At 37.8% G+C, this 14,869-nt stretch overlaps 1 protein-coding gene across 4 annotated transcripts in view; it reads right to left on the bottom strand.

Annotated features, from left to right (window-relative positions):
• Nucleotides 1–76: 76 nt before the first annotated feature.
• The window catches only part of RABEP1 (rabaptin, RAB GTPase binding effector protein 1), a 56,600-nt gene continuing 41,807 nt past the window's right edge, over nucleotides 77–14,869 (bottom strand). For 2 of the 4 annotated variants that reach the window (XM_026708417.2, XM_087926884.1), the window contains 10 exons: nucleotides 12,920–13,384; nucleotides 12,634–12,738; nucleotides 10,301–10,417; nucleotides 8,978–9,076; nucleotides 6,471–6,611; nucleotides 5,196–5,385; nucleotides 5,000–5,055; nucleotides 4,181–4,279; nucleotides 3,573–3,689; nucleotides 77–2,870 (listed from right to left, as the gene is read on the bottom strand). In XM_026708417.2, the coding sequence (XP_026564202.2) occupies nucleotides 2,769–2,870; nucleotides 3,573–3,689; nucleotides 4,181–4,279; nucleotides 5,000–5,055; nucleotides 5,196–5,385; nucleotides 6,471–6,611; nucleotides 8,978–9,076; nucleotides 10,301–10,417; nucleotides 12,634–12,738; nucleotides 12,920–13,384 (1,491 nt within the window). In that variant the 3' untranslated portion in view covers nucleotides 77–2,768. The remainder of the gene's footprint in view (nucleotides 2,871–3,572; nucleotides 3,690–4,180; nucleotides 4,280–4,999; nucleotides 5,056–5,195; nucleotides 5,386–6,470; nucleotides 6,612–8,977; nucleotides 9,077–10,300; nucleotides 10,418–12,633; nucleotides 12,739–12,919; nucleotides 13,385–14,869) is intronic. The other 2 variants (XM_087926899.1, XM_087926894.1) reach the window with 1 other exon arrangement.

Genomic DNA, 14,869 nt, shown 5'->3' with positions numbered 1-14,869 from the left:
TTTCTGCGCTAACTGTATGAACCCTTCTTAGATCATCAATACAATACAGTTAAATAGAAAGAAGGTATGAAAAGAATTGCAAGACTTTTCTCCTTTAATTTGGAACACTTTTGCAGGATACACCTCCAATACAGTTAACAAATGGTTACATTTTTTTAATTCAATAGACAGGATAATTTTACATCCACAGTTTCACAGGACACCAGTGGCTTTTGCTGGAATGCAATATAATTCCAAAAGTGGAATTTGAAGGCTAGTTTTTTTTTTTAAGTAAGGGGCTTTATAGATTACTTACCCATCTCCCACCCTTATCCTTGGCCACACTGTGTTGTTAGAAGCAATATAGTTATGCCATAGCAATACAAAAGTGAAAGTAAACCATTTGACATGTTGGAAGAACCTATTGTGCACGTATTAAGACTGTACAAGTCTTCCAGTAATTCTTTGACCTTTTAGTATACATTTTGCATACAAAAGGACTGTACAAGTATACAGACCAGAGCCAGCCTCAACTGTTCTTTCCTGTCATTTTGCACACAATCCCTATTTAAATCCGTACTGGTCACTGCATTATACCTATTTGTAGTAGCTAAGCCTTTGAATGAGAGAACTGAAAACTAATGGCATAAATTAATTATTCCTTTACATTAAAAAAAGTCAGAGTCATACAGCCTTTTTTTAAAAAAGTTAATTATGAAAGCAATTCATTTTAAAGATCAATTTTGAAAAATGGGGATTTCCTGCCATTAAAACAAATTTTCCCTTTTTAAACATTTGTGTGAACTAGCAGCATATTATTCTCAGGTTTGTAGACGTTACAGTATTACATTGTCAATATTTGATTAATTATATGTATAAATTTTAAATGTAGTAAAACAGATCTATCTTCCCTGCATTCTCTTCCAAATCGTTTCTTTCCCCAATGATTCTGAAATACTTCAGCAAATGCTTTTTGATTTTGTACCAGTTACATAGTTAGAACTTACATGGAATCAAGTCGCCCCCTCTCTTCCTCCTCACCTCAATTACTATCCAGAAAACCTGAAACAGATAAACTCAGTTGATGGTCTTTGCCCACCCAAAAAGTAAAATAGAGTGATAGCTTTCTTTCAACAATGGGGAGATACTCAAACTGCTCACACCGATCTACAAACTAGATATTGAATCAATACTTGCTTGTTCAAGAAGCAAGTAATAATAAACATGATTCAATTAGATTGATTCTGGTCTAGAAAATGAATGTCATAAGTGATAGTTGCTCTCTCGGTAGCAGGTGTGGAAAAATTGGTAATGAACAGTTGCTTGCAACTCCATTAGCCCATTTCAACATTCACCTGTTCAACTACTGCCTGACCACAAGAATAAAAATCCAATAGAAATACAGATTAACACATTGTATCTACTTTACACTCATTCTATTTAAAACAGTTCCTAGGAGTTTATAACTCTTATTGGAACCCAGGTAATCATGCAGCCCCCTGACTGGAAAAAAAATATTTTAAATTGGGAAGCATCTTCCTTTTCCCTCAGAGTTGGATCACAGCAAATCAATTGCATTTGGGTTCTGGAACCCTTCTGTTACGGAGTTTAATGCACCTTGCATGTTCTGATTTTATGCCTACAACAAGATTTTCCAAATCTGTATCATGAGCTTTTCAAGAGAAGCATTCAGTCCAAGCATAAACATAACTGCAGCTTCACAAACATTTCCTATCTGAGGTGTTGCAGCATTATCTTAAATGTATAATTTTAAACCCAATCTTTAAACAAATACATACAAAGCTAAAGGCCTTCTAGAATCTGGGTAGAGATTTGCAAAACACCTCTGTACTATAAGGATGATAAGGCTTTTAAGTTTTTTATGCCATGGTAATCAAATGTGTATTGATACATGCGACTAATTCAACCCCAGGTATTTCGGTGAGAAAAGGGTAATGCTGAATCCAGCCATATGTTGATGTTGTGCAATGCAGCTTTTTTGGGGGTGGGGGGTGGGGGGGAGGTAAGGCAAGATTCTGAAGCAATTTATTTTGATTTGCTTTTTTTTCTATGAAGATTAACCTTCACTTCCCTGACTTTTGTGTCTTATGAATTTATTTTCCCATTCTAATTATCCATTTTTTCCCCTGTGCCTTAGGTTCTTTTGGGAAAATTTGCAGCCTTCTCTCTAATCCTCTTCTGTCCATATTCTGTCCCATGTTTTTAGTTGGGGCTCTTCCAGCACAACATTCAAGGTACAGAAAATGTACTGAGCTAGAAAAACCCAAAACCCGGTGTCCTGCAAGTAAATTCATATTTTAATATAAAATATTAATACAATATACTATTTTCCCCTTCTGCCCAACTTGCTAGTGTAACTTCACTCCAAAAGATTTGGGGTAGGATGGGAGGAGATGATTTTCAGCAATTACTTTCATCACAGTATTTTAACAGGGTATGGATGAGAGGGAGGGAGGGAATGCTGTATTCCAGGATCACATTGGGGGGTGGGGGGGGCAGGAGGATGAAGGTAGATGAGTTATATGGAGAAGTCCAACTACACTGAAGGCAGGCACCCTGCAGGATCCTGCCAATCTTCTCTGTGTGAAACTTTCTTCCCGCCCACAAAACCTTCTCCCTCCCAGAAACACAACCTGGACCATGGCTCTTGTGTCATCTTCTGCTCTTTCAGTTAGAATTAAATAATTATTAAAGGTTTTGCTATAAAGAGGGTTTTTTTAAAAAAAAAAACACCAAAATGTAGCTTTGCAGCTTTGCTACCAAGGCTGTCATGTTTCAGGTAGCTGATTAATGTCAGTCAGTTTTGTATCATTGAGGATTGCACGAATTCTCTCCAGGGAATCTGCCTGCCGGATCCGTTCCAACTGGACCTGAGCAAAAATGAGCAACACATAACATTAACGGAATGACTATCTGTAAGGGGACTGAGTTTCTCTTAGTTATAAAGTTTAAAGTTCTGCAGGGTTATTTATCAATAGACACATAGGTAGAGGTCCTGGGTATGTTTAGCCTGGAAACTGTAAGATTACAGAGAGATTACATGAAAACAGTCTTCAAAAATCTAGAAGCTGGGGAGTAATTAATTCAAGAGTGGTTTCAGAAGGCAGGACAAGGAACAATTGTTTACAGTTAAGGAGGAAAATCTGGGTTGGCTCTCAGGAAACATTTCCAAACGGCAAGGGCTGTTCCCAAAATGTAACAGACTGCCTAGGAAGAGGGTGGATTTTCCTCTGTTGGAAATTAAACAGCCTGAATAGATAGTAGATTCTGCATCAGGCAAGGAGCTGACCTGGATAAGCTCCAAGATCACTTCCTACGCTTACATTCTAGAATTCTCAAAGAGAAAAAAAAAAGTTTTTTCCCCTGAGCATGAAATAACTCTATGGAAGGACAAAATTTAGCAAGACCTATTTTACTCATTATTTGTGGGAACAACCTGTGGCCTTGGAAAGTAGGAGCAACCAAGTAGAGCAAGAATAGGACAAACATCAGAGAGAAACCTAATTCTGGTGGCTAGAAAAATCCAAGAATTGACACTTTTCACTGCCTTCATTCCCAAGTGATCACCTCACCTGAAGGGTCTGAGAAAGCTTAACAAAATCTCTCTGTACTTGCTCACTGACATCCAATTCTGTCTGAAGCCGTTGAGCTTTGTTCTTTTCCTCGAACATCATATGTTCTAAGTTAGCCTGGGAAAGGAAACAGCAATGATTTCTGCATCTTGGAGATATGAGGGTGTGTGTGTCTGGCTTATAAACGTGGCTCCATGATGGCCTTCCTAGTCAGAGAAGACTGGAAGGGTTTTAGGAAAGGAGGGATCTCTTACCACCTGTACTGCACTATTTCAAGGTAATTTATCCAAACCGCATCTCTGCGTGCATGAAATTGGATTTGCTTGTTCTCATTTTCTACCCTCCATTCCCTATGTGCATATATTGCTCATATTGCACTGAATCTAATTTGCTGTCTGTCTGTCTGTTCCCTGTATTTCTTTCAAATGTCTTTGGATTTTGTTGATTTCAGAAATACAGGATTGATCCCATTCAAGTCCCTTCTTTTGTGAACTATTTGTTACAATGACAAATAGTTCCTCTACCAATGACTAGGCTTGAGCACTATCAGCCCCCTTCCCATATAGCAATTCAGTACCATTTAATGTCAGTCATACAAAATTATTTACCTTTGTGGCAATTTCCTTTTTCAGCTGTTCTTCCAGATCATTTTCTCTCTCTTCAAAGTTTTCTAACTGCTGTATCTTTTCTTTCAAGTTGGATTCCAACTGTGAAAATGGAAGAATGTATTGAATGGGCTAAAAGCTCTCCAGTGCTAACCAACCACTTAGGGCTCTTCTACAGCCTATCCATTTTTGCTTTGTAAAATCTTTTGTGGAATTATTTAAACTTCTCCCTTACTGAAAGCAAACACTGAAGCTATCACCAATTATTTTAATCTCCTCTGCTGCTCAGAAGTTCCTGACACCATCTGTTTTCTGACTACTTGTTTTGCCAGTGTGATGTCAGGATATACACAGAGAAAGCAGTTTTATGCCAGGTATACATAAAAATCTGAGAACAACATTAATTAGTCCTTTGACATGTACCTTACTACCATTATTCCAAAGTAGTTTATGGCCTTGAATATGATTCTCAATTTTAGGCAGAAACTTTATCATGAAAAGAGGGGAACAAGCATGAAGAACCACTATTTTGATGGTCTCATTTAAATGCTTTCAAAATGTATTTTGCCCCTCTGTTAGCAGTTCTTTTTTATACCCAGAAAAAAAAAACATAACTAGGAAGGGAGATGTACAACATTTCCTCCACACCTAACAATTTAGAATAATCGCAGTACTAAATAAAGAATTATTCTATGTTTGAGACAGATATGAAGACCTTTGAATAGGAGACCCATCTAATCCAAAGTACACAGAGGGAACATCAAAGGGTTTTTGCCACGGTATACTGTACTGAGCACCTCCCAAAATCTTTAGATAAGTTACCTGGTCTTTAATCATTCTTATTTGCTCCAATTCTGTTTTTAGACTGGATGCAGCAGCTGTTAAAAATGGGGAAAGGTTTTAATTTCATTTATGTACTCATATTCAGCTCAGATTAACTAGGGAGGGACCAGCAAATTAGGAAGACAAGTGGAGTTCCCTGAAAGATGCTTAAATATAAAAAGAGCCCTGGTCTCACCTATTTCCTCTTTGCAATTTTCTATTTCTAGCTGCAAAGTCTCCTCTATGTTCTCTTTTAAACATTGTTCGGCTTGAATCTGTTCTTTTAAAAATAAAATTTCTGCCTTCAGTTTTTCTTCCAGATGATCAGCTGCAGTTCGTACACGAATAATGTCTTCACGATACTTGAGGACCAATTCACGGAGTTCCTGAAACAAAGGCTTATATATATATATCAAACTGTCTTCCTGCATGCATATACCATCATGTAATAAACTGTAAGGGGACTTTGATTGGAAACTGATTTTGAAAAGGACAAAAGGGAAAGATACAAAAGGGGAAACAGAAGTCTTGAACACTTTAAAATATAATAATTCCAAGTCTAGAGAATTCTCTAGATTCTTCAGGGTTTTTTTAAAAAGTAAGGAGAGGCAGGAGTTTAACACTAAAAAATATTCCATAGTAATTTTAAATTAACACCTTTGTTAACTTAATGTCTAACACAAGAGCAAGTTCCTGAGCCCATGGGCAACATTGGGGCTGTCAGTTATCAGAAAGGTGTTTTTAAGGCCAGCAGCTTATGTAATTTGGGGCCTAATATAATTGTCTCAACCTTATTCCCTCCAGATATGTAACCTATATAAGTTAACAGCTGGAGGGACTCAGGTTAAGGATGACTGGAAAAACAAGGGGAGTTATAATAATTACCAAGCGGTAAAGTCATATTGTTTTCTTCTATTAATCCATTTACTACAAATGCCGAGCAACAATTCCAGACTGTAACAATTTCAGAGAGCCCTGCTTAGAATGTTGTTTGAAAATATATTACCACAATTGCATAATAAGATATCTTCCTTGATGTCAAATGCTTTCAAGCAGAAATGGGAGGAACTTAACTTATAAAGTATATGATTTGAAGCTAAATAACTAAGAAACACTCTGTTTTTTCTTACGAAACAAAAAGATAAGATAATAACAAAGTATTGTCCTGGCGGTTTTAGAGTGAAAAAAATAGTGATTGTTCAAGATATACTGGAAATTATCTAGTTTAAGACAGATAAATACCAAAACATAACCATAGATAGGGTTGCAGTTTTTACTAATTTAAGATTTCAGTTTAGATAAATCTTATAATCAACATGTGGATCTACTCACATAAATTATTAGAAACAAGTTTCTTTTTCTAATCTTAAAAAAGTGATAGCCATTATTCCTAAACTTTAGTTGCAAGAATGCCTTACCCAATATTATGCCCGAAATAGATCTGTTTAAAATTAACCAAAAGGTATCTTACCTCTCCAGTTTCTGGAAGTATAAAGTCCTCAGCTTGCTGTAAAGATATGTGCAGACAATGTTTTCCTTGAAGGCTTTCGTTATCCTTCTGGAGCCTTACCAATTCCTCTGAAACGAGCTCTCGTGATTGCATCAGGACAACCTCCAGCAAACAAAGAAAGAATTAAACCCTAAAAAATCAGCTCTTCAGATTAACTCACATTTCATTCTTAATAGGGTGGAACTAGGTAGTGGACAAGACAGGAAAAAATACCAATATGAAAAATATTCTTGCTCACCATGACTTTCTGCCCACAACTTATTAAATATGTGAGTTGTGAAATTTTCAACTAAAATACTAAAAAAAGGGATTGGTTAAATGATACAGCCAGCATGTAAGGTTATTCAACTCAAAACAAACATAAGCATTCTGTAAAAACACATAAACCCAGTTAAAGAAATCAGTTTGCCTACCATGTCCTTGAAGAGAAAGAGCTGGAGAGGAGAACCAACTAAAGCAGGACTGTCAAACTCCCGGCTTATGGCCAGATGCATTACGTGCCGGCCACACCCACACCCGGTTTAGTGAAGGGGGGGGGGAAGTCCTGATATGTCACGTGACGCTGCTGTAATGTGAGTCTGACACCCCTGAATTAAAAGGTTACACCTTTGATTTTCAGAAATCACTTCCCAAACACTGACTGGATGCTGACCAGCTCACATCTATTGCTGCCAAAAGTCTTGCCAGGACCTTCGTGGCACAATGACTTATGGGATAGTAAGCATTTCCTGAAGAAACTAAGTAGAGATTCTGCATTTACAAATAATTTGGCCCACTTAACCCAACCGTGATTTGTTGAAATCACTAATAGCTGACTGGGTTCAGTTGTTTAGAAAGGCCTTAGCAATTTTAACATTCTAGGAGTAAATTAGCCACATCAGATACAATTCTACAATAATTCATAATTATCTAACTTTAAACAGAACAAACACAGGAATCTACAGTACATTAAGTGAAAGAAGTTTGGAAAGTACAGTTCTAGGAAAAAGAATAACTGAAAAACTGGCTGCATAAATAAAAATACAGACCCCCTCCAGGGACACATGATTTCCTCCAAAATACTGAAGAAAAATAGATCAACTGATTAGGAAGCCGGCCAAATAATTTGGAGCTTATTCTTACCACTTTTAAGCTGCTATTTCACAGACAGCACAGCTAATAAGACCACGAGGAGCTTATAGGAAACCCATCCAACTGAAATTCAGACCTAACCTTTGTCCCAATCTACCTTCCTGACTATATTTCTGGGCTTGCATCCATAATGACATATCCCCAAGGTCTCTTATCAAGTATCATTCTGATCAATTGTATTACTTTCTGTTCAACATTTTCCTAAATCTCATTCTGGCCCATTGAGACAAAGTGGTCTTCCACCATTTAGATAAGCTGGAAAAGAAACACATATGCGTTCTGTGTTATCTAGACAATAGAGCAATCCTCTTCTAGGCCCCAGGTTCGAAAAGTACAGGGGGCCCTTGTTCAATATTGTAAGAAGGGTCATCTGAACCACCATAAAACCAAAATCATTTCGTTCTTCATAAATACTATCCTAGTGTTCAAGTAGGAACAAAAAAAAAGCAGTTCTGGTGCTTCACATTTATTTTATTTATTTAGTAGAACTGGTATAGTACTGGATTTTGTATAATTCAAGGTGATGTATATAATGTTTCTGTCTCCTATTTTTCCCACAATAACCTTGTGAGTAGGTTAGGCCTAAGAGCAGCCACAATGTATATTTGAAAACAGGCAGCATGGTGGCCACAGCATCGTGAACATGAACATTGTGACTGCCACTTCTATACACTTGCCACAATTTTACACAATACTCTTATCTTGCCTATGTTGACATCCCTGTAGATGCCATTGGGACCTGAGTTCATCTTGCAGGACAGACATCACCAGAAAATGGCCAAACTAACATCATTTGGGTTCCCCTCCCCCATTTACTGTCAAGCAGATCAGTATGTTCCTTAAACAGTACATAGTTGATGCAGAGTCCCAAATTGGGTTAGGGCAGGTGCCAAATTTCTCCTTCATGAACAGCATAAGGTAGTTCCAGCTACAGACCTTAATCACAGAAGGTCTCTAACCTGTTAGAGGTATATTGAAGAGAAGATATAGAAAGACTCCCTTCCCAGAAGATCTGTGAACCTTGTTGGTTCATTGGCTATTCTTATGAACCAATTTGTGTGTTTCATAGAGCATATGAGAGGTTTTGCTCTTCAAATAAGGACAGGAAGTAAAGAAACAAATACATTCTGTGCAGACTTTTGAGAGCAAAACCAACTAGAATATCCTAAACTGTTCTCCATACTCAGCTAGAAATGGACAGTACCCATGAGTGATACTTCTCTATAGAAAAAAATGGAATAATACATATAATATAAAACTATAAAACTATAATAATATGTAAAACAAACAACAAATATATTCAAATATGTATATTAAAATAATTCTTCACTGTTTACCATTTGATCTTGGACATTTCTTTTAGCTTGAGAAAATGCCTGCTGTAATTCATTAAGTAAGGCATCAGATTCCTGAGCTCTAGCAGTAAGTAATGAAATCTGTCAAAAAGGAGAGAAATATGAATAAATTATACACACACACCTTGAGTACAAAATGGCATAATATAACAGGTATTTTTAAAAATTCCTAACTTTTTAGCAGAATTATTTTCATTTTTTTCCCTTACAGAGTTCCATGCTGAAATCTCAGTAACAATGGGGCAAGTGCTCCAAAATACTTAAAGGTAGTCTCCAAATTGACGGTCTACCTCTGGGGATTTCACATGCATGTACATGTAGCCCTCAACTTATGACCACAAGTGAAACCAGAATCTCGGTCGTTGAGCAAAGCCCACAATCCTGGCACTCCCAATTGCATCTGTAAAACAATCTCCCAGTGGATGTGCTGAAGGTTTTCCTTGCCCCTCCTGGGGCTCCTGAATGGAGCTGAACTCTTCAAGATTTCAACTCTATTCCTGAAGCCCCTCAAAGAATTTCAACTTTCCTCTATCCCCTCCACTTGCAACCTTTCCTGCCAGCTTCCCCATTGACCCTCTGGAAAAGCTGCTAGAGAAATGGCAATCACATGATCGCAGGGCACTTGATAAAAAGCAGGATGATTGTTAAGCACCTGAAATCTAGTCATGTGATTGTGAGGGAGGGGCCAACATTTTATGATGGCTGGAAATAAACACCTTTTCTGAGGCCATTGTAACTTTGAATGTTAAACAACCAGTTGTAAGTTGAGGACCATCTGCAGAATTTTTAAAAAATCAACAATACAGAATCGGCTTATCACCGCTGCCTCCTGGGATGTTTCTTTAATTCCCAAACTATACTAGCAGTATTATACTAATCGTATTAGTTATGATTAGTATACTAATCACCAAGAACCATGGTGGCACAGTGGTTAGAATGCAGTATTGCAGGCTAATTCTTCTGATTGCGGACTGCCAGCAGTCAGATTCTTACCAGCTCAAGATTGACTCAGCCTTCCATCCTTCTGAGGTTGGTAAAATGAGGACTCAGCTTGTTAGAAGCAATTTGCTGACTCTGTAAACCGCTTAGAGAGGGCTGTAAAGCACTGTGAAGTGGTATATAAGACTAAGTGCTAAGTGCTATTTGATCCTGTTAACTTTACAAGATAAACATACTCTCAAATCACCTCCAGTACATTCTGCAGTACACAATTGGTATAAAAAGAATCAACCAGTTTAAATATAGGCTCTATGCAATGGTCATTCTCACTTAAGAATTTTTAGTCTTCTGTAAGATTTTCTTTACCTGACTGGCTGAGTCTTCGCTACTTTGTTTCATAAATTCCTCCAGCTCCTGTTTCTCTCGTAATGTTTTTTCTAGTTGATCATTGGCCTGCCTCAACATCATTTGAAGTTTCTTCACCTACGGGGTTAGACACAATACACCATAAACATCCCTTATCTAAATAAGGTTAATTTTTCTCCAAGACATAAAATCTATGCTTATAATTTAGAAACAAGATGAAATAGATAAAGAAACCATGAAAATGAGTTTCACTACAGTTCATGCCCTCTTTGCTTAACCTTTTCTAACATCACAGCCATCCGATTCTTTGACCCCATAACAAAATGTTAATACTTTATCTTGAAAGGGTGGAAAGATTATCTGTTGTATTTGATTACATTCACAAAAATACACTATTTTCTCTTTTAGCATTAATGGAAATACCATACAATTTGCTTTCATTCCCTGAAACGTATATATTCATAACTGAACATAGAATCAAGTACCTCATCCAAATGTTTATGAAGAGGCTAAATTTAAAAGCTCTATTAAATACAGTTTAAACTGTAATAAGACCACTGGAGATTAAAAAATCTGAAACTATTTTGTCTATCTGCTAGAGGGTTTATGCACAGGCTCAGGTACTATTCTTCCAGCCTCCAACTTGTACATATATTTGAGTGTGAATTGAGTGAATTGGCTGAACTGAGTTTAAAGCAAACAAAGGAACTCTTCCCCCAAATTAGGTGCTCTCATTTCTCATGAAAATGAAAACAAATTTGCTATCAGCCTTATACAGAGGTGAATAGAAGGCAGAAATCTCTGCATGTGTAAGTGACCCATGAACTGTACAAGAAAATAAGCATAGTGGTATAACTGAGAAATCGTTATGTGTGGAATCAGTCCGTGCAGGGAATCAGTCTAACTCAAATCAACTTCAATAACCAAGCCTGATCTTGAAAACAAGCCCAAAGTCTTTAACAAATGAAATCCAAATCCAAATCATTCAATACTGACAGTTCAATTAAATACGGTTTAAACAAATCTGAACTGTTGTGCATAAACAGCAGATGAATGTTATTGCAAAAGTCAGGACAGAAGCAATATTTATAATAAGTTATCACAGGGATCCAGAGATAAATCTGCCTCCAATTAATTTCTTACTCCTGTATAATAAATGATACTGAACCAATTGGTCATTGAATTAACACAAGCCGTAAGTTTGCATAAGTAGCATTAATTTATGTGTATAGAAGAAAGCATGAGAATTCATAACGTAGCAAGACAGGGATATCAAACTCAAGGCCCGCACGGCAGATCTGGCCTGTGGGGTGCTTAAATCTGGTCCGCGGGGCCAACTTGGAAACAGCAAAAGGCTGGCCGATTGGTGCCTCTGCCACGAAAACAGAGCTTGGGAGAGCCCCAGCTCCGTTTTCACTGGCAGAGGGTTGCAGAAAGCCGGCACAGCTGAAAACGGAGCTTGGGAGCCTGTTTTCGCTGGCAGCAGGCTTGGGCCACCACAGGTGCCCCCGACATGAGTGACATCGAGCTGGCCATGCCCACCCTGGCCCCCCGAGGTCAAACACAACCCTGATGTGGCCCTCAATGAAATAGAGTTTGACACCCCTGGGCTAAGAGCTAGCAATGTTGTTTCTACCCACTGCTTAAGTCTGTCTTAAGGCAGCAGCTTTTCCTTGACATGAATAGCAAGAGGCACTTCACTGAGGTATCTACCTCCGTTGCACACTCTGACTTGGCTATTATTGGATTAGGTATGAATATCAGCATGAATATTGCTGAGAATGAGTTCAAAGGCTAGCTCCCATAGGGCAAAGGTGTTGGAATTGGGGAGTCTGCTGAGAGTTTTCTCTCTCCAATTGTTTAGTGGGTGAGTGGCTTATTCTTATTAGATGGTTTTCCTATAAATGTCTCATTTATTAGAGAAAACTTTTTTTGTATACTCTATTGGCCAAATTAGTTTTAAATATGTTGGATCCTAAGAAATCAAGTCAGAAGAGACAAAACTGGAGTAGTAACTACTGAAAAGGAATAACATCTGGGGTTGCACAGAGTTTCCTTCCCATTTTACACTAAAAGTCTCCTTGTGTTACACTAAAAGTTTTAATAGGATGAAATATTAATGGGGTGATCAATGAACATGGGTTGCCATGTGGTTTTTACTGCATTTGATTTTATTAATGTGACATAAATTGCTGAGTTGTGAAAAGATAGGGTATTATTGGTGCTGTAATTAGTAACTAAATAGCCCTAAGTGAAAGATGTCTTGTTTTATTTCTCATTACCTCTTGGAATCCTTTCACTTTCTGCATGATTAGAGACCAAACGGCACCCACCTGATCCCTTGTTTCAGCCTCCTGAATCTGGATGCCTTGCAACTGTTTTTCATAATTTGAACACATGTCACAGCGCCTTCCCAGCTTGTTCCCAGCATTTTGCACCTGGAGAACATAAAATCATTATTCCTCTGGAAAGCTCCATAGAAGAATATGTATAAATCCCACTGAGAGGATGGCTACAACTGTAGCAATTTTGGATAAAAATCAAGAAGTTTTCAGCGGAGAGGTATAATACACAAAACAGTCTCAGATGGGAGTATACAGTGTGTGTATACATGCATACCTCTTTCTGAAGGAGATTCCATTCCGTTTCACTAACTAAACGGTAACCGCTAGGAGACACATAAGCATTTTCTACACTCTGTGTGATGCTGGAGAGAAGGGATGCTGTTTCCTCCTGCTCTGGTGTCATTGCTGTGATTGCTTTTTCCTGGTCTTTGGTTAACATGAACCCACCAGGCATTTGCAGAGAGCCCAGGGAGGCAGTGTCAAAGTTCTCCGATACAGAGTCTGCCCCAACCAGCGGCCCAAAGTCAGATTCATCAAGGTTCCCAGCTGATTTGGCTTTATTGTTGTAGCCCAGACCTTTGGCTTGTAAAGATCCTGATGTTCCCAAACTGTCTGTTGACTGGGCTCTACGCAGTCCCTCTTTAAACATGTCATTGTCCGACTTGAGAGACTCTCCTGAAGACAGCAATGCATCTGTGTCAAGCGAGTGGGCTGAACCGTGAGTGCTGTTGAGGTGCACCTATAATTGAAGCAGAAAAACTGTCAAACAATAGAAACTTCCTGATATCCAGCCAATAACCCAGTCCAAAATATATAACGTGCCAGTGAGTTATGGTCTTTCCCCCTCATTTCTCTCCAAAATGAAATCTTCCTCCCCCTTTAGTGGAGTTTTCATTACTCAAAAAATTTCTTTTTTTTGATACATGCTATATCTTTATATCTTATTTTCATCCAGATTAGGAATTTCTTATTCAGAAATCAACAGTTTGTCAGCCCCTCCACTTGCTCTAGAATAGGCTGCGCTCTTAAAAGAAACAGCTCTAAAGGAGACTAGAATGCTTCTAGATTCAGACTCTGAATAGATCAGTAGGCGGAGAATATGGCCAAAGACGCATTTGCTTAGCTACAGCCATTTGGGGAGCAGGAAGCAATTCATATTCTCTTCACATCAAACAGGTTACTGAACTATGCTCTGTTTACAGTTGTCCTTGAAGACCACACAAATGCTGCAACTAGTACAGAATGCTGCAGACTGCATTCTAATGAGGAAGATCTGATTCAACAGTATGGCCCCTGCACTGGAGATACTACATTAATTGCTAAACAGTTTCTAAATACAATTTAGGTGCTGATAGTGACCTATCAGCAGGCTTAGGCTCTGGGAACCATCAGGATTCCTTCCTCCAAACAGAACCTGCCCATCCTGTTTGTAGCTCATGAAAATAGTTTTTTCCCCCTTTGGAAATAAAGTTTAAGATAAATATTTTGAGGAAGAACACAATAAAATTCTCATTGGGAATTCATTGTGAAAAAACTGGCACATCTGTCTTCTATTTCAGGCTTATAGTATATCAAGCTTATAGTCTCCTAGTATGATTTGATTGCTTATTTGTACCCTATGACTATCATTAAGTGTTGAACCTTATGATTCTTGATGAATGTATTTTATTTTTTCTTTGATGTACACTGCAAGTATTTGCACCAAGACAAATTCCTTGTGTGTCCAATCACACTTGGCCAATAAAGAATTCTATTCTATTCTTATTTGGAACAGTTTCTCAAATACATAATTATCAAACATCAGTGAGTACTCTATTTGTAAGAGAACAGAATCCCTTGCCAAAATTGTATGCAAAGTCATATAACTTCTCCGCCTCTTTTAAACCATACTTAAAACATCTCAAAGTATTTCATGCTTATTGTTCCTTAATTAAAAGCTAGCTTTTGAACCATGATTTATCATGAATCAACAATAATTTAAATTTCAAGTCAGGCTACACGTTTGTAGGAGATGGTGAGAAAACACACACAATGGATCAATTGCCCCACAATAAGTAATTTTAAACATTGGTACAAAAAAAAAAAAGGAAAGACTTTACTTTCAGCTGCCAATTTTGGGGCTCATATAAACCCTGCTCTTTTTGGTACAGAATTCAAAAGTGAAATACAATCTCCCCCTGACTCCCACTCAAACTATTGCGTAAAAGAATTCATTGAAGAGTGA

The sequence above is a fragment of the Pseudonaja textilis genome, chromosome 1 (assembly GCF_049901715.1).
Source record: "Pseudonaja textilis isolate UNSWEBS1 chromosome 1, rPseTex1.2, whole genome shotgun sequence".
Lineage (NCBI taxonomy): Eukaryota > Metazoa > Chordata > Lepidosauria > Squamata > Elapidae > Pseudonaja > Pseudonaja textilis.
Note: the sequence above shows the minus strand (reverse complement) of the source record. Positions and strands in the feature narration are given on the sequence as shown.